This window comes from Lottia gigantea, assembly GCF_000327385.1.
Source record: "Lottia gigantea unplaced genomic scaffold LOTGIsca_5, whole genome shotgun sequence".
In the NCBI taxonomy this organism is placed as follows: domain Eukaryota; kingdom Metazoa; phylum Mollusca; class Gastropoda; family Lottiidae; genus Lottia; species Lottia gigantea.
Genome location: NW_008709715.1, coordinates 5607685 through 5633723, shown reverse-complemented (window position 1 = coordinate 5633723; position 26039 = coordinate 5607685). Strand labels below are relative to the sequence as shown.

At 33.9% G+C, this 26039-nt stretch overlaps 3 protein-coding genes across 3 annotated transcripts; 1 reads left to right on the top strand and 2 right to left on the bottom strand.

The window, feature by feature from the left end:
• Window positions 1–717: 717 nt before the first annotated feature.
• LOTGIDRAFT_154486 (hypothetical protein) lies at window positions 718–10866 on the top strand (the record flags this gene model as incomplete). Its single annotated transcript, XM_009062155.1, has 10 exons — window positions 718–817; window positions 4694–4878; window positions 5505–5680; window positions 6282–6376; window positions 6645–6808; window positions 6988–7059; window positions 8223–8352; window positions 8678–8753; window positions 9559–9634; window positions 10840–10866. 10 exons carry the CDS (start codon window positions 718–720, stop codon window positions 10864–10866), a joined length of 1101 nt encoding a protein of 366 aa, XP_009060403.1.
• A 378-nt stretch (window positions 10867–11244) lies between these two features.
• Window positions 11245–12918, bottom strand: LOTGIDRAFT_154485 (hypothetical protein; the record flags this gene model as incomplete). The annotated part of the gene is made up of 5 exons (XM_009062154.1): window positions 11245–11357; window positions 11615–11656; window positions 11878–12009; window positions 12532–12627; window positions 12903–12918. The coding sequence occupies 5 exons, from the start codon at window positions 12916–12918 to the stop codon at window positions 11245–11247; spliced, it is 399 nt and encodes a 132-aa protein (XP_009060402.1).
• Window positions 12919–18106: 5188 nt separating this feature from the next.
• LOTGIDRAFT_154484 (hypothetical protein) lies at window positions 18107–24537 on the bottom strand (the record flags this gene model as incomplete). The annotated part of the gene is made up of 2 exons (XM_009062153.1): window positions 18107–20671; window positions 23260–24537. The coding sequence occupies 2 exons, from the start codon at window positions 24535–24537 to the stop codon at window positions 18107–18109; spliced, it is 3843 nt and encodes a 1280-aa protein (XP_009060401.1).
• Between the last annotated feature and the right edge of the window lie 1502 nt (window positions 24538–26039).

Genomic DNA, 26039 nt, shown 5'->3' with positions numbered 1-26039 from the left:
ATGTATTTTCATCCTCACTATCACTCATTTTGACTAGTTAGTTGTGTAATTATTCACAAAAGTTCCAAATTCGATGTAAAAAGCACACTTCCGGTTTTTTACATGGGGGCAGCCATCTTTGTTATTCATCTTTTCGTCAAAATATATTTGTGACTAAAAGTTTATTTTCCCACTATTTTACAGTTCAAAATTACTTCTGTTTCGTTCGCAGCGCCATGGTATGTTCTTTGGTGAACATGTTATAACAGAGAAGACTTCATTAAAGTATTAATTATATTGTAAACTAAACATTATATACACAGCCGTGTTTCAAGACATGCGGACTAGATTAAATCATAGAATAGGACTAAACGACCTTCTTGGTCAATTCGTCTTAAAGGGACATTACTCTGTTATGATATCCAGACTACATTTAAGCGTATGAGTCTGAATATCCTCCAATAACAAGCTCAAAGTTCTCTTTTATTCTTATCTTATAAGAAATATAAAATACGCCATTATCGCGTAATGTAACTACTGTTTCGTTTTATTTCATTCTTTGAAATATTATTGAAAGTTTCCAACAACAAGTCTGTGTGTATGGTTCAATAGACTTTGTCAATTTGTGATTGTTTGAAATCAAATATTTTTAGAATATAAAGTGTCAAGTGACTTGAGAGTTCGGCGTGTTGTAATAGCCTTTATTTTCCTTGTTTTATTGACATTAAAAGGAGTATTATGACACGTTTTACAAGTTTAGTAGGTATAAGATATACATTACTCAATGGTTCTGCCAGTTGGAAATTATTCTGGATTGGCGCAATTTTTCTTGGTACAGGTATTTACTATTTTATATTTTTTGATTTCGAAGGCATTTCAGGAATAAATTTTTTGCTCTCCAATATTTCGCAGACAATAGAATGTCTAGAAATTCTACAACATTCACATTGCTCTACAACATTTACATTACTCGATAACATCATATTACTCTAGAACATTTACATTACTCTACAGTATTTTTACAACATTTACATTACTCTAGAACATTTACATTACTCTAGAACGTTTACATTACTCGATAACATTCATATTACTCTACAACATTTACATTACTCTACAACATTTACATTACTCGATAACATTCATATTACTCTACAACATTTACATTACTCTACAACATTTACATTACTCTACAACATTTACATTACTCTACAACATTCACATTACTCTAGAACATTTACATTACTCGATAACATTCATATTACTCTACGACATTTACATTACTCTACAACATTTACATTACTCTACAACATTTACATTACTCGATAACATTCATATTACTCTACAACATTTACATTACTCGATAACATTCATATTACTCTACAACATTTACATTACTCGATAACATTCATATTACTCTACGACATTTACATTACTCTACAACATTTACATTACTCTACAACATTTACATTACTCTACAACATTTACATTACTCTACAACATTCATATTACTCTACAACATTTACAATAGGCCTACTCTTCAACATTTACAGTACTCTACAACATTTACATTACTCGATTTCATATTACTCTACAACATTTACATTACTCTACAACATTTACATTACTCGATTTCATATTACTCTACAACATTTACATTACTCTACAACATTCACGTTATTCTATAACATTCATATTACTCTACAACATTTACATTACTCTACAACATTCACGTTACTCTATAACATTTACATTACTCTACAACATTTACATTACTCGATTTCATATTACTCTACAACATTTACATTACTCTACAACATTCACGTTACTCTATAACATTTACATTACTCTACAACATTTACATTACTCGATTTCATATTACTCTACAACATTTACATTACTCTACAACATTCACGTTACTCTATAACATTTAATTTCCTCTGCAACGTTTACATTACTCTACAACATAAACATTACTCTACAACATTTACATTACTCGATTTCATATTACTCTACAACATTTACATTACTCTACAACATTTATATTGTTCTCTAACATTTACATATCCCAACATTTGTATTACTCTACAACATAAACATTACTCTACAACATTTACATTGCTCGATTTCATATTACTCTACAACATAAACATTACTCTACAACATTTATATTGTTCTCTAACATTTACATATCCCAACATTTAAAATTACTCAAAACGTAGGATGCTACACAATAGAAAATATTTAAACCTCGGCAGACTGTCTAAGCCGTTTTTTTTTCAGTAACATTTTCAATAGATTTGAAAGATGTAAAATTTGGCCTTTTAAATTAGATCAAACTTGTAGTAAAATAACTGCTATAGGATTTGCAGTCCGAAACATCTGCCTCCAATCTCTGATATAATTTGGAAGCCGGTTGGTTGGTAGATGACAAGTTAACGTTCGCTTCCAGCGGATGCTGATATCGCAAACTATGTAGTTGTTGGTAGTCGTAGTAGTTGGTAGTTGGATTGGATTTGATTGATTCTGTGTTAGATCTGGTCGGGTCGAATGACATGGCGGTGAAACTCGGCCCTGGATGGTGTGGCGTGAGTTACTCGATCTCCTTCATTCTTCCAAACTCGTTCTGATCATGGTATTTCTTGTTGATTGGTAGTCGAATGGTAGTCGTTGGTTTGGTTTGGTTAGATTATCTGTTATCTGTTGAAAAACTAGAAGACCTGAAAAAAAAGAAAGTGAGAAAAGAGGGGGAAAAATAAAAGGGGGAAAAGCTTTCAACAAAAGGGGGAAAGATGTTCTCTGATGTTTCTGCAATGAAACTTGTTAAATTGATTGGATATAATTTGGAAGCCGCGGTGGTTCAGTGAGTTATACGCTTGCTCGCTAACCTGATTGGTTACTAGCTGCATTTGATTTGATCCAATAACCAATTAGCAATCCAAGACCACATAAAAACTACAGGCTACAAAGTTAACTGGGATAAAACCATAACATTAGCTATCAATAAAAACAATAAAAAAGAAAGAAAAATCATTGAAGCCATCCAAATTAGAAGACACAATCCATCAATCAATGGAGATCCTGAAGTTTTTTTCCGTAGAGCCTATCACCTCATCCATTAATTAACAGTTATAAGTCACAATTAATATTCTTAATCCCTTGTTTGTTAAGTTGTTTTGTCTATCACCCCATCCATTACTTAACAGTTATAAGTCACAATTAATATTCTTAATCCCTTGTTTGTTAAGTTGTTTTGTCTATCACCTCATCCATTAATTAACAGTTATAAGTCACAATTAATATTCTTAATCCCTTGTTTGTTAAGTTGTTTTGTCTATCACCTCATCCATTACTTAACAGTTATAAGTCACAATTAATATTCTTAATCCCTTGTTTGTTAAGTTGTTTTGTCTATCACCCCACCCATTAATTAACAGTTATAAGTCACAATTAATATTCTTAATCCCTTGTTTGTTAAGTTGTTTTGTCTATCACCTCATCCATTAATTAACAGTTATAAGTCACAATTAATATTCTTAATCCCTTGTTTGTTAAGTTGTTTTGTCTATCACCTCATCCATTAATTAACAGTTATAAGTCACAATTAATATTCTTAATCCCTTGTTTGTTAAGTTGTTTTGTCTATCACCTCATCCATTAATTAACAGTTATAAGTCACAATTAATATTCTTAATCCCTTGTTTGTTAAGTTGTTTTGTCTATCACCTCATCCATTAATTTACAGTTATAAGTCACAATTAATATTCTTAATCCCTTGTTTGTTAAGTTGTTTTGTCTATCACCTCATCCATTAATTAACAGTTATAAGTCACAATTAATATTCTTAATCCCTTGTTTGTTAAGTTGTTTTGTCTATCACCTCATCCATTAATTTACAGTTATAAGTCACAATTAATATTCTTAATCCCTTGTTTGTTAAGTTGTTTTGTCTTTACCAATTTATACTTGTTAACCTTTATAATATCATTCATTTCTTGATAAAGACCAAAGAACAGTGGTTGAAAAGTCGCTCAAATAAAGTTAGTAATTGTAATCCATAAGAATTGTTTTATTATGTCCAACACCTTTACTAAATCCCATTTACTGATTATATCCCTCGACAGTTGGAAATCGAAATAGAGCAGGCTAATGCCACTGTCCTTGAAAAAAGTTCCCCATTGCACTCTGTATGGCGTTGCCTGTCTTCATTAGATTAGATGGTGCAGAAAAGTATGACGTAAAACTCCATTCATTTCATTTCTGATAGATATTTTGACAGTTGACAACTTTAAAAAAATACCTATTAAAGGCTGGAATAGAGGCAGATATTTCGATATATACGATATCTCGGGGTGATCTTGGACTCCTTCGGACTCATGGACGAGCACATAAAACGTTTGCAGTAAAGCGTCACATTCGCTGTGACGGAGAGGCAAAATGCCCCACTTTTGAACCACTCTAACTCAGAAAAATGAGTCCATGCCTTTGTCACATCTAAGCTGGATTACTGTAACAGTATCCTATTCGACCATCCCGACTAAGAAATGAATAAACTACAATGCAATACTTATATAGTAAGATTTAAAGTAAGAAGCTTCTTCGGAATTAAGTGTCGTAAAGCTGCCGCTTTGTTAAAAAAAATTGGTGCCTTCTTTGACCGGTTAGATCTTTCTCACACTCTGGACCATACGATATAGACTTTCTTCTATTGTAGGATGTTCAGTGTATCATCTTAACAGATTGTTTTTAGTGTTTAGAGAACACACGATTAAGACAACTATTAATCATGTTCACAGTCGAACTCAAAGATTTCCACATGTAACAATCTGTAACCTGAATCATCTGAGGAGAAGTTTGGTTGCTCAGAATTCTATTTATGCCGTGATAAGTGGACTGAAGGTATGAAATAAATCCCCCCTGGATGTCAATCTTTTGAGTAAGAATCATGTTATCGATGGTAAACAGACAACATTGGTGATATACTATTGAATACTTCTATATCGTAGATATTTTAGTATTTGTGTAACTTGTCTGTACTAAAGCTTCACTTTGTCCTTATTTAGCACCGTGGTGTGGTTTACTGTGTTCTCACACATTCACATTAACTCCAAGCTCATCAGTGCCTAAACTTGATGAGTGGAGGCCGTGGAATTAAGTAGCTTGGGGCCCTTCCCCTGGGAATATTTTTTAACATCAATATGCTCTCCTGCATTCTGAAACCCCTGAATAAAGTCAATTTATTGTCTGTTACTGGAATATTTAAAGACTTTCAGTCTGTAGTTAATGCTTATTTTGGTAGTGGAACCGCCTTATGTGTGGGGGCCCGTGGACATGGTTCAACCAGTTCCTGTGGTAGTTGAGCCACTGCAGCTCACACGTCCAAACATACGAACTTAACCCTTGTTTCCCGCCCAGCTGTACTTTTACTGGACTTGGCTCGGGGGACACACGTCATCAGAATTCAAGATATCAATTCAAATGTAATTATTGTTTCATTTGTCAAGCACTTTGTAACATATCTTTAGAGAAAGCAGGGAAAAGACTATGTTAAGGATGGACAAGACGTATTCAACACCCTGGAAAAAATGGGTCAAAAGGAAATTTTAAATCAAATGGCAACTGAATTAAAAACACGTCAAAGTCATCAATTAGACACCATGTTAATCAGCTGTATGTTTGATAACCAGCCGTGTAACGTCAGGTAAGCCTCGCCCTGCTTGTTTCAGGGATTAGATTTCAGGGCATGATAATTAGGGAATTAAAGATGGATTTCCTTATTTTTTAGTGTCAAATTAAGCAAATTCCAACGACTTTTCGGTCAGTATAACATTTCTGGAACCAAATAAACCAAAGTTGTTTAAAGAGCTGAAAATTGTGGAACGTAGTTTGGGGACTGGAATGAAATAACGAAAAGATGTGATTTAATATGTCAAAGACAAGAAAGGGAGTGGAAATGAACACCCCCGTGACTTCTCCGGTTGGTTTTCCGCTTCCACGAATTGCAATACATTCAAGATCTAATAGGCTTAGAAGTTGAACTTCGCCTGCACCTTTCATATACACTATATTTCACTATAAATGTACCACTGGATAATGTTTTATAAAGTTGTTCTCAATTATTACATTTTTTTCATTTTTCATTTTGTTCTTTTATTGAGAAATTTTACCATGTATTATGATTATGATTTTGGAAATTGTTTCATTTTCAACGCAGACACAGACAAGAGTATTATAAGCAATCCTTGGCCTAAAAACGGTATATTAAATATTTCTTTAAAAGAAGCCTTATCATTTTTATACAGATTTCTTTATGTGTTTATTTGTGTGCATGGGCTGCGAGATTTGAGCTTTTTGTATGTGGTCGTGCTTGATTGTAAACTTTCAGTATTTGTTGATGGTAAGCTTTACGCTTGTTTTTGTGGTTAGTCTCTAGAGTTTGTTGCCAGTCAGCTTTGAGTGTTTGTTGGTGCTGGTAAGTGGTGATAATCTTTGTGTTAACTGTTTATTGATAATGGTATGGTGCGTTTATTTGGTTGCATGCTTTGTGCTAGTAAATGGTTAGCTATGTGCATTGTGACAGGCTTTGTGCTCACAATTACAGTCCTGGTGCTGTGTATTGCATTGATACGGTTTCACAATTTAAATTTTGATCAACTCAATTACAGGATTACGCATGGAGTTATTTGTTGAACTGAATGAATATATTGGTAAATTCTCCTCAACATCTGGCTTTAAACTATTGGTACATGATACGAATTCGGTGCCGTTTCCTGTTGAAGATGGTGTTATAGTCAGTCCTGGAACGCATACACAGATAGCTTTTAAAAAGGTACTTGTCTGTGTAAATGTTGCTCAATTAAATCGATATTTAGATAAGTAATACATCAACCAACGTCTTCTATTTACATAGAAACAAAGACCTATTAGATAGTACTACGATCAGTAGTGTAGGTCTACTTTGTACGACGTCGTCTGGACAATACCTTATCAAAATTATTCATTTTTCAGACTGTTATACACAATGTACGGTATCCATTTGGTAACTGTCGTGATGGAGAGACCCGTAAATATTTCACTGAAGTAAATATTTTTATTAAAATATACAAAACTTGTTACTTTTAAAAAGCGATTTTGTAAGCCTATTCAAATTTAATTTTAGGGGTAGCGTAATATTTTGTAAAGTTATTTCCTCTGACTAAAGAGTTTTTAATGAAAACATAATATGTTGGTATTATAATATATATAAATATTCTAGAAGTATCTATTCATAAGTCTATAACTTGTGCTACTAATATGCCATTGAAGGATTATATGCTGGTATTGATTAAACATTTCAAGATATTGTTATTTATTTTGTCATAATCCACTTGACTGGGCAATATCACAAAAAGCATCACCGTATGACTTATTAATAATTCTCTTATAATCAAAGCATACTGTATACAGATATTGATATCAGTGTCAATATGTTTTCATTGATAATCTATACAGAATCAAAAACCTTTTGTACAAGATGTCATGTTTGATCAAACACATATAGTTGTACTTTAAAGGGAGACTACCTCTTAGAACTATCAAACCTGGTCAACACATGTATAAATGTATCAGTTCTAAGCGTGTTTCAAAATTACTAAGTTTAAAAGATTATTGCGTAGTTTTATGGATTTATTGGATTATAGAGGGATTCTGTTGTATAGTTATGACACCAGGTAAGTCCAATGATGAACACAGAATTATTTAACCAAGTTTTAAAATTTTTTGATCATCCTAAGAGGTAGTATATCTTTAATTGGTTCAATTTCCTTGATTACCAGCAGTTGGTTGTACCTTATAACAATGATCCATAGTACACTTGATGTACGACATGATAACGCACATCATAACCAAGCAATGAAAATGTTTAAATAAACGACCATCGTGCATGTTTCCGATGACTAGATCGCGTAATTGGCGAATCTCTTTCAAATGTTTTAAGTATGTATAAGCACCCGTTCCTGTCAAGGTTGTAACAGAAATTGTATGTTACGAGTAGCCGGAACGAAGGCTGGCTATTCATCATTTTTCATTACTAACAGAAACTCTCTGTATCTTACCAGTTCAGACAAATATTCTAAATGGTCAGCAGCCATCATCTACAATTGCTCATAACAACTATAAATATCTATCAAGGGCTTGCGTTCGCTCAGTAATTTATATTACTAATGTTTGTGTTTATAATAGTCGGCCTATTTTTTCTTTTCTAGCAATGTTCCAAGTCCTGTCTACAAGAGCACCTGTTATCACACTGTAAATGCTACGATCCGAGATACAGCTTTGGCACCGATTTCAATCTTCGTACTAAACTTCTGGGACAGTGTGATTCGACGCAGTCAGGTAAGGCAGAATATTTTTTAGGATGCGTGGGGGGATGAAGTTCAATCCATTTATCCGACATTTTTTGCAAGCATTAATGTCTGTCGCCTTGACACAGGTGGAAAAATCTTCTTAAAACACACAAGCTATATCTAAGTTCCCGTTTCTCAAATAATATTGTCACCAATTCTAATATGTCAAGCTCTTTCTTTAATAAAATATGAAGGAAAAACAGAATCTAAGTGGTTGTATACCCTATGTCAAACCAAACTGTTTAAGATTGTTGCAGAACCGATCACCGATTTCTCTGTATTTTGACTGACATTCTAGATACCACTTTTTCCAGAGAAATGTGCTAACGAAATTACCAAGCAGTATAATGCAGGAGGAATTTGCGTAGAAGAATGTCCTCTTCGATGTATGTAAGTACTTTCCAGCATAGGCGTATGGGGCGGGGGCCATTATTGGTTTTGAGTCGAATATTTAGAATTTTTCATGAAAAGTATCTCTCTTGAAGCTATTCGTTAAATTTTGCTTGTGGACGCTGTGTGGTCATAGGACTATAATATAAAGATCTGCTTCAGTTCTATGATGTGGTTGTGGTTGGACCAAAATGCCAATGTATTTAACATTTACTGTATTTGTTTTTTATTCGCAATTTTTGTTTTACAGTGAAAACCAGTACGATTTTCATTCGTCATTTGGTGCATGACCAATAGATGATCAGATAGGTTTTACATTACAAAGGTTTCAAAACGCACTAAGAAATGTTGGGGTTTTCCTTCCTACTGATGTTTACAATGGAGGACATTTCCGTCAAAAAGAATTTATAAGGTTGTTCTTTAATAATATTTGCTGAGGTCGTAAGTTTTCGCAGGGATAATCATCATCTGGATCAGTAGCCTTGACAAGCACTTGCTGGTCGCTTTCATAGAGCCAAAACACAGTTAACGAATTAACCCTGGTTTTGATCAGTATTGACAACCACTTCATGCTGGTCTTTTAAGAGATATAATGGAAAAGACAAGACTGGGATTCTTCAAAGCATGTTAGTTTATCGAGTCTAAATGGTTAGATCACTACTGATAAAGGCGATAGTTAACAGAATACATTTGTGTCGATGTGAGTGGCCAGTAACTAGTCTATAACAAGCCTCTTACAGCAATTCCGGATGTTTTGGTTTGTGCTACAGCTGCAGGTTTAGTAAATAGCCTACGTGTTTTTCAGGAATAATTTTGTTAAGCTGGATGTATTTTATAATCAACTTAATAACATACTTATTGATAAGCATCCATCTTATTCGGTAAGTAGCCTAGTTGCGCCTGACATTGACGTAAAACTCCATTCATTCCATTTTCATTTACCTGACATCAACGGAACATTACGACGTGCGATCAATATAGCAGATAGGCCCCATAGATACAAGGGGCCTATGCCAAATTCGATACATGTATGAATAATCTGTATAATTTATTTATGATTTGCATATTCATGTCTATGTGATCAGATGCTTTATTTCTATCAAGGATACGCAAGAGACATCTTTGACTTGGTATGCTATTATGTTATATATTTTCAATGTTTATTTCGTCAATAAGCTTTTGATCTATCTCCTTTGATTAAAGGCACATTCCGCTTTTCTTGATGGTCGAAAAATTTTGTTGCTCAAATTTTTGAAAACTCTACACCATAATCTAAAGAAATGTGTCCTTTAACATATCTGAAAATTTTAACTAAAAAAATCCAGCCGTTAATTTTTAAACGCCAAAAATATTTCAAAACATTACGTAAGGTTTTTAAGTTCGTTATGCATTTTGGAAGCTGTTAGAAAACTACTGTACAGATTTGAATAAAATAAACGCCTAATTGTAGATTATACTTACTAGTGTTAAATATGGAATGTTTGGAGTGCTTGTGTAGTCGGACCATGTTCTTGAAGATTTAAAAGGGTCCATAATTTTTTTGGCTCTTGACGAGCACGAAAAGGGCCCCATATACTATGTTTTGTAGTATCGTTTAAAGGGTTGTTTGTCATATATATTTTTTATTTTATCTTTTCATTGCAAACAATTTAAATTATTTGTATTTGTAATTTTTCCACCGAAAAATGAAATTTTATTCTTGCTTACCTTACATCGACCATGTCGTTTTGGGAATAAAAAAGTTGATAGTGAAGACGATGGCAGATAGAAATGTTTCCTAACTCTGTTATGCTTGTTAGAAGATAAGGGAGTTAACCAATAATTTTAACATTTAGGGCTGCTCTGCAAGGTTGGATTAACAGCGTGTTTTACAACAGCAGCATAATCTTATTTGATCACTGTCCCTGAGTGATGATATATCTTCTCCATTCTTTGTTCATTATGGGTAACACTACTTGTAAGGTATTCGTCGAACAGTGGGCAAGATTTATTTACCCATGGAAGAATATCACAATGCAGTGAAGTTGTAGAAATAATAATGATGTAATATTTGAAAAAAAAAGACTCAAATATTGAATTATTCCAGTACAGTCCTTCAAAACCAACTGAATAATTGAAAAAGGTTAACAAGAATAACATATTATTTTATTGTATCACATTCTGGTTTAGCCACAATGGTCGTAAAGAAAATTATACATCACAGCAACATACACACATCAAATTTCAACATTGCACTTTTATATGTTTGCACTATTAAGTCTTAATAAAGTTTTTTTCCCCAGGCGAATTCTTTATTGCTAAATGTAGGAGGGAACTATTTTCAACACGTGATGCACTCCAAAAATTTCTAAGCAGTGTATCATCTGTCACTAATACATATTGAGTTGACACCACCAACAAGAACAATATTAAGTACCTCACCACAAATCAGTTTAAGACCCTTCTCAGATTCAACAGAATTGTTTGGCAAGAAGAACGACTCCCATCTTGTTCAGAAATCTAATTCGTCTTCCGGTGTTAAGGAATGCCGTCTGCTGGTGTTTGAATTACGTCGTTGATAGAAAGCTTTATCTACTGGATCGTTAGCTGAGACTGGCTGTTTTCCTGAAATTCAAAACATTCTAGTTGCGACAGAGGGGAGTTAAGTGGAGGACAGAGGGAGCAGTCCCCCCTCCCTCGCAGCCGAAGGTATGTTAGCTTCTTTAAGTACAATTTTAGCTTCTTTTCAGTACAATTTTAGCTACTTTTCAGCACAATGTTAGCTACTTTTCAGCACAAAGTTAGCTACATTTCATAATGAAATTGGACGTAGGGTTTGTCTTTAAAAATTTAAAGTCGCAAGAAATTTGTTCTATACCTACCCTCAGACAGTCCGTTCGTTACTCGTATCTGTCCTGTGTGGCCTGGAAATGAATAATTACGTGCTATAGTAGAAGCATGGGCCCCTTCTGGAGAACTACAGATGGAGAACCAGACAACCCAACTCTATGGCGCTATGCCAATTCTTTCATCTCACTTCCCTATTCGAACCTACCCCTTCAAATTCGTTCGATAAAATAATGTCAACTACAGTTCCTCTGGGAGTGCCACTTTTTAGACTTCTTATGAAGAATGGTTAATTTACCTGCAAGATTATTGTAACGTGAATAAAATTTGGTATCGGCGTTGAACGTTAATTTATCATCATGGACTCCATCTTTATTGACTCCAACATTCTTCTTGATACTCCAGACTGTATCTAGGTCTACTGGGTCACCTGAAATATTGATGTAAGGTTTGATTTTATTGGTGAAGAGCTGAATCAAGTTCTTTATTCTCGAAACTTTACCAATATAAAATCCAGATTTTCAGAAATACAGGATAAACTAAACGGATGATTGGAACACAAAAAATACCTCAATAAGTTTGACGAAAATATATTAGGTATGTATTTTGTTGTTGTTACAAAATCCCTTTAAATCATAGCTTATTGTTGTTCGACTACGTTTCTCTTATCTATATCTAAATTTGTCTGATTTCAGTAAAGAATTTTGAATGTTGAAGTTAATGCGAGTTAAATATACCTCATGCTTCCGTAAAAATGTCAAGACATCAGCAATCGATTTGTTGCAACAAAAGAGTTACAAAAATGCTGTTTTTTAGCATACAGGGAAAATGAATTAGATGAAACAGCATAAAATCAATGAATATTCAATGTAAATATCTGTAAATGCCACAAACCATCATTTCATTCAAGTCCTAATGCACCATAGTGTATATCTATATGAAGGCAACTCACCCTTTTCTTTTTTACGAGATGAAAAATGCCATTCTCGATTTTCAGCTTGATCTTTTGGTTTTGGTGGTCCATTATACAGAAACTTCTTTGCTGATCCTATAATAAGTCAAACTGATGTATCACTGAAGAATCTTTAAAAGGTTAAAGTCGTCTAGGCAGTTTTTTTTATCTGCGTGACTTGTTATGAAGTTATAAAGAACATTGAAAGAAATTTTCAAAAATCACAACGTGTTCATGGATATATTGGGTGGTCTTATGATTGGGTAGGGATAGATTTGGTCGATTAAGTGCTCATATTTTGGAAGACAAGATAGAGTTTCTAAATTTGAAATAAGGAGAGGGTAAAAGTGAGTTTTAAATCTAAAACATACCTTCCTTCTTCGACATGTTCTTAATAAAAAAAACAATCAGACCAAATACCACTTGAATTGATCCAATTGATCACAATAACACCTATACAGAGGATTGGTAATAAGTTTTAACCTAGATATATCTAGGTTGTATTAATCTAATTAAATATTTCATTAGACAATAATAATACAGTCCTTCAACACTCCATGTGTTTAAATAACTACGTTTATTGCATATCGATTATCACTGAGTTTGATCGGGAACCGTTCTGGTTGAGAACACACTATTTCCGATGATCAAGATGACTGGAATTCTTTTAGTACTCTCGAAGGGAAATCGATTGGTATATTTGAACTCCCTCATCTGTTTCTGATTCCATACGAATCTGCTCTAATTACAAATTGGTGCTGAAAAAGACAATTCATTCGAAGTTTTAAAAACATACCGAAAGAATTTGCGGAACATAAATTCGTATTTTCTTTCCAGGGATAGAGATGTTTTCTATAATAAGTTTAGGCATGGATTGTTGACTGACGTCACAGAGATGTTGATTTTTAAAATTTCAGATGATTTAACCTTTTTTTTTGTAAATATTGGGTTATTAATTTTGTAATAAGTTACCTCCCTTGAATATAAAAATTATATAGGCCTACTTAAATTTCCTATAAATTATCTCCCTTATAAGTTGCCTCTCAATTATTAGCATCATTGGCTGTAGGATGGGCTTCTGTGTCCGCAGTATCGGTAAGAACATAACAGCCAAAATGTTGTTCTTGGACTGGTATCGTTCATATTTGAAGGGCATGTAGAGATATTACACAAAATCTTTGTAAAGAAAGTGGAGTATTAATATGGTAGAATTTATTTTAGCCAGATAAAATGTCTACATCCGAAAATGACACCATAATCGCTTTAACAATTCTAGAATTGCAGTTACGCTAAATGAACCTATACGACAAAATTTCAGAAGAAATTTTTTTATAATTCATTCTTCGTAACATGAGGAAATTCTATCTTTAATATTTAACGATAGGCCTACATCTATAACAGAAGTAACTATAGAGACTGTCTGTATTTTATTGTTAATAAATAGAATAGATTATTACATTGTAGTTAATCAATATAAGTTTCATTGAAGTTTTCCTTCTTTTGAAATCTTTAGTGAGTATAATTGATCTTACAATTGAATTGTGTAATGTTTTAATCTGAAGTAAATGTTTAAACGTTTTCTCACCTAATGCAGCCCATAGCTCATTAAAGCCTGTGTTGTTGAACAGCTTTTTAAAAGCATGCACTGTGTGATAATCCTTGCTAATGGTGTCGAAACATTAGACAAAGAAATCAATTTTATCAGATGGTGTTGCATTATCAAATTTGTATTGCAGATTCGTTTTCATTGTGACGTCAGTGATGTGTCTATGAATCGGTAGGTAATGTGGCCGAGCAGAGAAACAGGGCGCACCGAAATGTCGAGTAGATACAAAAGAAACGTCACTTTATACGAAGGGAAATAATCCTGTTTGAAAAAAATCTAGCCTAACATTGTCACAAATTGTAACTGTCTTATTTCCAAGTCCTGTTCCTCCAGCAGGAATTTTTGAGAACATTTTAGATTTCTAGTCATCTGATTGGTGGGTTTTGTAGACATCTGAATGGTCAATCACTAAAATTCAATTATAAGCTAGTTTTATTTACCAATCGAATTCGTTTACTGTGTTTCTTAAAATTTAATCTTGATCTTAATTTCTGTGTAATACGATTTTTTGCAGATTATACATGTATTATGAATTAACAACAGCTTGTGATTGTGCGAATTGAAGAAGACCTATTCATGTTCCGCTATATCATAGATGATTAGACTATATTTTATGGAAAGAAGTTTAAGGATTTATGATTTTCATGATAAGAAATGATATTGTTTGTTGTTTTTATGTGTATCGGGGACACCGGTAGCAACTTACACCGTTCCAATTTTCAATCAAACGTCTGTGGTTCCTACAATTTCACAAAAAATAAGTGTTTGATGACGTCATTAATCGCAAATTATGATCTATCACATACATACCTTCGCGATAATTGACGTATTCAAACACATAGTTGTAGTGAAATTGCAGGGATCACGGTCGTCTGACTGAAAATTGAAATGGTGTAAATTGATGCTGTAAGTGTTCCCGATACACATGAAAAGTTTAACAAACCTCTCTTACATTATCTTTAAGTATTTGTAGGCCTACTTTAATGTATAACTTATGAAGTGTATGAAACATGAAATGGCTATATTGAATGTTGTAATTTGAATTCTATAAATCTATTTATGTGTTTATCTAATGATTTACTCAGATAATAACCTTGGTGAAAATTGATGACACAATAGTTTGATTAACCAAGGAATTGAAAAATGACGATTTAAATAACGATGAGCATGCGACGGGGTCTTTTCAGTTTGCACCAGTCTCCCAAGACTGAGGGTACAAACAGAGGGATACTGGTTCAATGGCGGGACAACTGTCGAACCTAAATTCAAAATGCGTCTGTGGAAGCGGCATAAGTGCATTGTTTGTTTTTATCGTAAAATGGTGTAGTAGAATTTTTTCTACTATCATATGCGTATCAATCTATCAAAATGCATGTTTCGATTCGCGTTTTTGAGACGGATGACTTAATTTGCCTTCCACCAAGAATCAAGATCTGCATTTAATCTACTTGTATTTTTAGATTTCAGAACAGAACTCCCGCTGTTTAAAACTCAAAAGACGCTGATATATTACATTGTACGAGATCATAGATGTAGAACTATTTTGTCCATTGAAAATCAGCTTCTCAAGAATATTTTCTGTAACTATTGAAAATGGCCACTGTTTGAGTGATCTCAGTTTCTCAGATTCTTCGTCTCCCAAATTAAAAAAAAGCTTAAAGTGACCGACATTAAAACCTTGTCCACAAAGTTTTTTTCGAGACAAGTTAATAATCATTTCGAATATTCATTCTAAAATGTCTTGTGTTGTCAAACTTGATCTCGTTTTAAAGATTTTGCTTCTTCACAGAATCCGATTTGCTGATCCCACAGAAACAAATGTCCTTTAAAAGCACCTGCTATATAACACGTGTTAGTTGTAATAATTTTATAGCAACCTACCTTTAGGACGTCCTTCAGTGTTTGACTGTTGTTTTGTATGAATGTAGACTAGTTGTTTATGGTAAAGATCGACTTATTGACTGGTATTCTTCTTTCTTTTATTTTAATCCCCTAAACTCATGAATATTGATACCTTTACATGTCATTTACATTAGTCTAGTGTTCGTTTCTTAAGCCGCCATTATAGCAAACAGTCAACAGTAACACTGTGGTGATTTAAAACAACAGTAAGAAATAAGATAGTCTATATGTAGGCCTATATTGTAATTATACCAGGTACTATATAGGTATTGATTATCTACTGACGTGCTGTTCTATTTAACTGCCTATTAGTATTGATTTATGGTGTTTATTTGTAGTTTTGGTCAGTGGCGGCGCCAACCTGGGGGTACAAATAGCGGGCAGAGAGACTCAATATGGGACAACACTGTCGATTTCAAAATGCGCATCTCTGGAGTCCAAGAAAAATATCCAAAAATAGAATTAATTTGGTGCATGACACATATTTTAAGGATAAAACGCACAAAAATCATAGATTATTACAGTTTCGCTATTTTCGGAGGTTTATTTGGGTATTGAATAATTGCAAACAATGTTCAGAATTACTAGAAGTGTACATCATTCAATTCCTCATAAATAACCCAAACTAAGAATTTCATTTTCTATATCTGTAAAGAAAAGACTATTTTTAACTTTCAAATGCGGATAATTCTATACTCACACAGTGTTTTGAAGACTCAAATTTCGACAGTGAGCTGTGAACACTATTACCGATTAACTTGGCGAAATCACTCACTCTTTTCATGTGCTTTATATTGCGGACACGAGCATAGAGGAGAGGGGTACAAATAGTCGAAAAGTTTCAGTGTCACAGGTGTAGTATAAAAGTAATTAATGGACAAAAAGGATTGGATGAAGCAACATTACATGCGAAGTATCATTATGTTAATTATGAAATTAAATATAATCCATAAAATTGTATCCAGTTGTTATATATCGTGTTATTTGAAAATTTGCGACAGATTTCCGCTAAAGAAAACCATAAAAAGTATAATTTACCTTTATTTGGCTTAATTTTTCGTTAATAATCATTCCATCAATAATTACATCAATTTAATATTGGCATCGTAAGATTTTAATTTCAGGATTTAATCTTAGTCATTACCAATAGAACCATCGTGTTCTCTCATTTAGATATAATATAATATATTAGATTAAATAACGCTTGTTTGTGTTTTGCATTGCCATTATTATGTTAGACAAAATGTGACACGAATTCATTGTGGGTCTTACAGTGAAGTCCGCGCTGAAAATTTCTATGTAAAAAACAACGACAGCCTTAGTTTGTAACCAATTTGCATAACATGCTAATATTCAAAATAATTGATCTAGGTCTAAGATTCTATACAGCAAATTAATTTGGTTATGTAAACGTTTATCAAAATATTACAGTTATTAGTGATTACAGCGACGTCCGCGTTGCATAAGAAAAAACAAATGATAAACCCTTACAGAGACCTTATAATACGATTTAATAGATTTCATTTACTTCACCCTTCTGTTATTTATGAATACAAACAAATATAGTTTTAACATGATAATGAATAATTTCACTTTCTGGCACTAATAATATTATGATATACATTTTATACATTCATTTATGGTATAAATAAACATAATGCATTCAGTATTTATGCTTTTATGCGATTACTTTTGTATAATCACACATGATCACAAACGGATTAACAACAGTTTCTGACTTCGTGTTGTAATTTCATGCATCATTTAACTTATAGCTGTACTACAAATACATGGAAGCTTTGTATTTTGCAAAACATAAATCACGAGGAAACGCCAGATTAACCTGATTATAGCAAGTGTTAACCACTTTTTCCTTTATGTACAATCGGCGATAGTCTCAAATTGACATCCATTCACCGAGGAAAAGCTACGAAGGCACTTCACTGACTTCTCAGAGGATAGATTCCATTCAAGCACAAGAAAACATTTCACAAGATGCTCAAAGAGAACATTAATGCTTTCATATTATTATGGGACTATTTCATTGTATATACATTACATGATAAACTATACATCAATATCATCATCGTCATCATCAAATTCAAAATTATGTTCTATCGATATACTTCTTGGTTTAACTGGTTTCCGAGGAACAAGTTCACTGGTAGCCATTGGTTGAAAGTCAGAATCCTCATCTGAATCAATGTCTTCTAAAGCTTTCACTATATCATCATCAGTAATTGCATGGTCATCACTATCACTACCAGATAAACTGAGTTGACTCACAGGTTTGGCACTTGGAGAGGCAATATTCGTCGTTATGCTTTCATTTTTTAAAGGCAGATTGTCTTGTGACCTTATAGCCGAATCTGGACTAGATGCCACACTAGAATTGGAGCGAGACGGAGATCCCGGTTGTGACTCGGACGTAGATGGTATATTGACAGCACCAGCAACATGGGGACTATGCAAAATTTCGTCGGCCCCACCAACATGGGGACTAGCAACATTTAGTTCTGGGTTGATCATATATTCACCTTCGTCATCAGAGGACAGTGATGCAATGGATGAAATTGTGGTTGAATGAACACTCACACTATCAGCTGTGAAGGAATTATCATGAACTGTTGGACGAGACAATCCTTCTTCTACTGGATCGTTTGGTGACCTTAAAGGTTCGTCTTTAGGATCATTTCCCGGCAATTCGTTTGAATCAATAATGGAAAGACTAGAGTCCTTGTCGGATTGACTTGCAACATTGTCCGATTCTGCTAAACTAACACTTTCATTATACGGATCGTTAGGGTCTTCGAAATTTGGTTTTGATTCTAGTGAGTTGGTGTATGTGTTTTCTAGATTTCCGGAGGAATGTGTTGAATCATTATGTTCATCATTATTGGATGGACTTTGTTGTAAAACAGTGGTCAAATCTGCTCCAGAGAGCCTTGCATCTGGTTCTTCAATACCTCTTACATCTTGTGGATATTCCTCTGGGTTCACCACTTCGATATTAATAACGCTCAGTTCATCTTCAGAGCTTGATTCATTTTTACCATTGTCAGCCAAATCAGACCTCGATCTTTTCTTTCTACGTCTTTTCCTAATACCCTCACCAGAACTCCTCGATCTGGTTGATGTTTTGGATGAAGATGAAGAAGACGAAGAAGATGATGAAGATGACACAGTGTCCGAATGCGACCGCATTATCATTTTATCATCCGTTGGGAGTATTGCATCATCGACTAGTTGGCTTCCATTGTGACTCAAGCTTTCATCGTTGATTGAGTCATTCTGATTGTGTTCAAGGGAATTATTAGGCATGTCTGTGTCAGATAAGAATATCTCTTTGGATCTCTCGCCTGGGGCAATAGCATCATACTCATCCAATGCTTCAATTTCTCCCCTCAAGGACGCTACACTTTCACTTTTATTTTTAAGTTTTAAAGGAATGTCTGTCACAGATCCATTATCTGATAACTCTGCATCCTCCAGAACGTCTATATAGTAAGAATCATTACTGACACTGGAATGATGTGACCCTTCTGCATGACTTTCTGAACGTGTTTCTTCAGAATGACCTGAGTCAACCGAGGAATTCAAAGTAAATTGGCCTTCGTTTTTGATTTTGTCACTTTTCAATGAAATGTCACTCGATTTGCGTGGTACTTCGTTCTTCAGCTCTGTCTCAGAATCTCTTGTTTTTAATGAAACAATATCACTAGATGAGGAGCTTTCGTTTCGCGATACAGAGATTTCAATGTCTTTTTTATCATTGTTAAATTGAATCATTGTAACATTGTCTGCAGATTGCGATCTGAAACGTGCTGAAACGGCTTCTGAGGCCTTCTTTGGAGCTTCATCCTGTGTATACGCACGTGTTCGTTTCACGGATTCTGGGACAATAGTTTCGGTGTTCTTCAGGAAATGTTCTTTGGCATTTTTGAGGTTATGTAGTTCCTCTTGAGAAAGATGGATTTTATTTTGAGTACCGTTATCACTAACAGGGTCATGTTCCTTATCATTGGATGGTTCGTGTTCATTATCACCTGAAATATTATCACTTTCTGTTTTTATCGCTTTAGCTTTAGAATAAATACTGTCTTCTGATTTTGAACTACTAGCTGAGGCAAATTCGGTTTCCATCCAATTATGGTGTTCGTCTAAAGATTTGAATAAAAAGCTCTTTCGTTTCACTAGATCGTCTCCATCAGAGGGGTTATAATTCTTAAAATCTTTTTCGGTCTCAAATGCTAGATTATCATGTCCCGATCTGGTATTCAGACTCACAGTTGAAACATTTTTAGATGTCGCATCTTTGAAGTAATCATCAGCATCTTGCCGAACCAAAGATAACGTGGAATGTGTGTTTTGATAATCTGGGTTTTCAAATTTACCAAAATCTCGTCCCAGTATCATTCTGACAGGATACTTTCGGCGATACCATTTATAGAACACAAAGCCAGCAATGATAAACAATATTAACAAAGGTATTGTCACGCCAATGGCTATCTTAGTCGCACCATCATCATCGCCCTTCTGATCTGTATTGCCAAGAAACGCAGTCGTAACGTTAGCCGTAGATGTAACAGGTGTTGTGGGTTCACTTGTTTCTAAAGTTGAAGGAACAGTAGTCTGAAAAGATAAAGGGGTAAATTTTATATTGGAAAGAAAAGAATTAATCTTGATAATAAAGTCTAAGCATTAAAGCAGTAACCATTTTAATTTTCTGCAGGCAATATTAAAGTTAACGACAGATATCTAGATCGAGAATGGATTTCAGTTACGGCGATCAGCTGCTTTTACATTTACTTTACATTACTTGTACCTCTTATACTATGTGTTTTAGATCTTTAATTTCTATCCCGTGTATTCGAAATTTCGAAATGAGATATCTTGGCAGTTGTGTTGAAGGATTTTTTTTTACTTTTTAAAATGTGTTTGCAGACACAAAGATTATATCGGGCCCTAGACTGTTATAATTAACATACTAAAAACCACAAAACTGTTGTTACATATTTAACATGAGTTTCGGGTAGAGTGTAGTACGGAGACGGATGAATCAGGTCCTTTTTGAAAGAAGAAAAGAGTACACTGCGTTTTCCATTTGTAAAAGTTACTTTGTATGTTATCTTCATAATTAACTCTCACTATGACCTTTCTGTTGTGTAAAGAAACAAGTGAATCTAGTGGATTTCCGTCATTTTGTTAATTACTCTCTATGGGAAATGATAAGAAAACATAATATGACAAATGGTGAAGATATAAACTTTAACCTACAGTTCCTTGTATAATATGTACTCATCTTATTTCCCAAACTTGTAACAAGCCTTGCTGTAACTTCCGCCAACTTTTAACATTGACCGATCACGTCTATCTAAACCGATATTTAACCCTTTCAACGACAATCTAGTTAACTTTTAACCGACAATCTCATTCATCTTCCCACTACATATATTTAAATTATTAAGAATTTGAAGCTATAAAACTTTAAAAATTAATTTGCTAATAGCGCTGGGATACCAATGATATCCGGGTTTGCGGATTTTGTTAAAATAACCTGTGAAAATTGAATTTTTAAATAATTTGTCTCTTTTATTTGCATATTTTGCTATAGTTAATTTTGTTTTTTTTTTTAAAAATACAACATGCTCAGTTTCGCCTCGATAGTATTTCACCAAAATGCAGAAAATCAAATTTCGGACATTCCATACCTGATTTAGATCTAGACTTGTTGAAGTATCCATATCCCAAATAATAAATAATAAATAAAAATAAGTATAAACTTATTGGCCTGAAGGCGAGCAAGTTGAAGCTTCCTAGTTTAATTATATTATTAATCATAATAAGTTCATTAAGACTATAATTACTAGTGAACTAATTACTGATGAGCTTTTCAACCTTAATGTGTCATATTTTGTAAGAAAATGGCTGTTGACGCTTTTTCTGGCACATTTTTTGTTTTTATTTGGTGCAGGACCACGCAAGAGCAGAAAATCTCATAATTATGAAACTTCGTTGTCTTCGAAAGATTATATACGGATTAAAAGCCAACACCCCAGTGACTTTCAGAGACAGTGGTCTTAGCCGTGAAACTATCAGATAAAATATTACTAATAAGACAGGTTGATTCTTGGCTACTTATGTGGTACAATTATTTAAAAACATTTTTTCACAATTAGAGCGACTGTGATATCTAAAATATTATATCTATATAGAGAATATCACTGACCTTGTACTCTGAATATAATAGTTAGTTTCAGGTAAGGTATTGATGGGAAACAACTCCATATAAACCATGTTCTTAATTTCTCACGTTATGTTATTGTTATTGTGACACAATCATCTACCCCAAACCATTGTATCATGTATAATTTCCCCATTGTACACTGTATTGGTTTGTCTGACGCAATTCTCCAGGAACCCAAGAAAAAGTTTTATCGTGATGGGTACATTCATTGTGAATTTCGTTTCAACCCATGTTGTCATTTTATTACATTTTACTTGTCGGGCATTTTTTTTCAAACATTTTTATCCATTTTTACTTTTTGAAAAATTGACTTCGACATAGGTCCAATATTGATATATTGCTAATAAATGTTAACAATATGTTTAAACAGCGAGATCGTGGCGAGTTGGAAGATGAACTGGCAGATTGTCATGTCTCTAGCACCCATTATCAATACTATTTATATTTACTTTCACAATATGACAAGTTAAAGTGGTAGAAAAAAGACAAAAATAAACAAATAAAACAAGAAGAAAGAGAGAATCTTGAGAATTAAGACGTCAAACGATGGTTGATTGTTTAACAAAGTGTTGAACACAAACTTAAAGTTAACTATCTATATCAACAACTGATCGTATATAAAACGTTTTGGATTACAGATTAACAATGTCGCTGCCTCCACACCTCAAATTTGTCTGATTTTCTTACAAAACGGTAAATTTAGTTTATGCTTATAGATAAGTGACTTAGAAAAATGCAAACAACAGAAAACAATTCTGAAAGTAATTGGTATCGTTACATAATTACACCATGCACAAAGAGCAAAAACCAATTCTTTAAATTGAAGTAGTGACTCGTCAGTATATAAAAATAATTATATGACTGCTGTTAGGTCATGGGTGCTTTCAAGCATTCTCAACACAATACATTATACAATTTACCTAAGAAGACTTTCTCGAGTTAAAGCATAGCTTATCTAATACGAGATACATACCGTTATCAAAGTTGTAGATGTAATTGTTGTTTGTGTTGTTGAAGTCGTTGCCTGTGGTGTTGGTGTTGACACACCAATAGCATCAATAACAACGTACTTGATGTAAAATCCTCGGAAATTGATGGGTTGCTGCGTTGGGCCATGATAGAGGATTTCAACTTTATTTGATGTACTAACAGCATTTATAGAATTGGTTTCTCCAGTGATTCTATCAAACGCTATTCTACTAGCATTCACAACGTCCGAAAACTCCACAAAACTCTGATCATCGTTGGGAATATCGAAGTATAAACTGGTGAATTGTATGGCTTGACCTACATATGCTACTATTTTCCACGTGCATTCTATATTTAGTTTTAGCACAAACTCCATAGGGAAGGATGGATTGACCAATGCACCAGATGGTTCTGTTAATGCTATAGGGTTTGAGCAATTTGGAATAATACATGTTGGAACACGGGCACTCCAAGCCCCACCACCATTACTTTGTCTTTGACACGTTATGATTGAAGCACCTTGTATAAGAAATGGTTCGTTGCAATCAAATGTTATATTAGAATTGATATTAACGTCCGAGCCATTCCGTATTCCATTGACAGGACTGTCTGGTTGAATACATGAAGGGATACATTCGGGTACAGCAGATGACCAAACTTGTAAGGAATTATTACTGATACACGTGGCGGTTTGTGAACCTTCCAATCGAAATCCTGGGTCACATGAGTAATCTACTGAAGATCCAAGAAATAGAGAGTCTCCCAATACAGAACCATGATCAGGTTTTCCTGGTGCTTTACATGACTCCTTTAAAGAAAACACTTGGTATCTGATAGAAAAGCCAATGATTTCTCCTTTGGGAATTCCTGTTAGATTAGCAGCAGCTTGAAACTCCAGCCATAAAACACTCGTATTGAAGGAAACACTAAATCCCTGTTGTTTTAAGCCACTATACACAATATCTGGATTAGTGTCCGTCAAAGTGGGATCAGATTGATAAGCAATCAACTCGTTTGATGATTGACCTTGGTTGGAAAGTGGAAGGTTGAAAGTAAGAAACGTTAGTTGAATTCCATCAAATGTATTTGCAACAATTTTCCATCTGCAGAATATATCCCGTGGATAATGTTCTGGAAAATTGGGTGTCTTTAGAGATCCTCTAGGTGTGGTGAGCACCTGTGTACATATTGGATTTGGTGTGGGTATAACAGGGTCATTGGCTCGCACCAATGTTAATATATAGGCAAGGATTAACACAAGCGCTGTGTTCAAGCTCTCCATCTTTTTCCTCTTATAGCATGTTAGAACTTCCTTTGCTTCATCCTCCCTTACATCCCATAGTTCAAATTTGTTCGGGCACAACCCACACGTTGAGTAATTTCTCTCCAGTATCTGTTATCATTGATTGGTAATATCATATCTGACTTCATCTTCTGTGTATATAAAAGGAGCTTTATCAACAGGTGAAAGTCCAAAGGGAGATAATTTTCTTGTAATCAGGTTTCCATTTCGAGGTTCATAATCATACCACTCCTTTTCATCACGAATCTGTTTATCTAAAATAGAAAGTTAGATGAAATGGGGTTATAGATCCTGTTATGTGAACGTTACTAACAAGTTGAAGACGAACTTCTTTTTTCTCCTTAAATGATCCAAGATGCGGAGTATTGGAGCGAGTGCTCCGAATTTGTCAACATATTGAATTAATGACGTCACTAATCCCAGATTTGTAATTTGAACCCATAGAGTCTAATTAATTGTGGGTTATGTCATAAATATATTCCAAAATAGTTTTTAAACGATGTCGAGATTCTTAATGTATTTTATCACCTCTAAGCTATATTTAATCTATAATTAAAGTGCGTATTTCATGATTCATGTCATGTTTTCTCCTAAATAGGAATCGACACTTATAATAGCTTATTCCGATAGCACCATTCCGATTTCAACTGATCAGGAAATTCCGCAGACTCTAATAATTCCAATCTTGCCTAGATAATGACGCCAATATCCTAGGAAATTACATATTGTTGCATTAAGTGATACTGGTGAGATACTCAATTACATTACATCATAATAGGCTTTGTGAAAAAAAATCATAAAACCCCAATTGAGAAGTAGCATAAGGTGCCCCAGAGGGATGAGCATTAGTGGTATTTGGTTTCCAGATTATTGGAAGTGCAAACCTTCCTTTCAGTTGTATAATAGAGTCTGGGTGTGTATACCTAATTAAAATATGAGAAAAACTTGTAAAACAATTGATATACGATCAATGATATTATAATAAAGGAAAACTGTACTTGAAATTAGATTTAAAAGCTAATATTTTATGATCTACATTAGAGTTTATAAAACATAAAAGTATTTTGGTAATGTATAATAATATTTTCCTACTTTTTTTTCTAACAGAAAATTGCCGACTAACAATTTGAGCTACATTGTTTCGTATGAAGTCAATATCAGCTACAGTACATTTATATGGGTGGAAGGTGACTCCCGAAAGCACTGGTCATGGGATAATATTTTTCTTTTCTTTTTCGTACACAGTTTCGCTGTATAATAATGTACATCAAGCATAGTTTGAGAAAAGATTATGTATGCAGGTTTATCTTAGAAATTAAAAGAGAATCTGAATGTATCTGAATGATTTAACTCTTACAATAATTATGCTTGATAAAGACATATGGATACATGTATCGAATATAAAAAAGGGAGGTGAGTCCCAACCTTTTCCCTTTCCACCATTTCCTTTTTTTAAATGAACTTGCCGGAATAGCCTCATG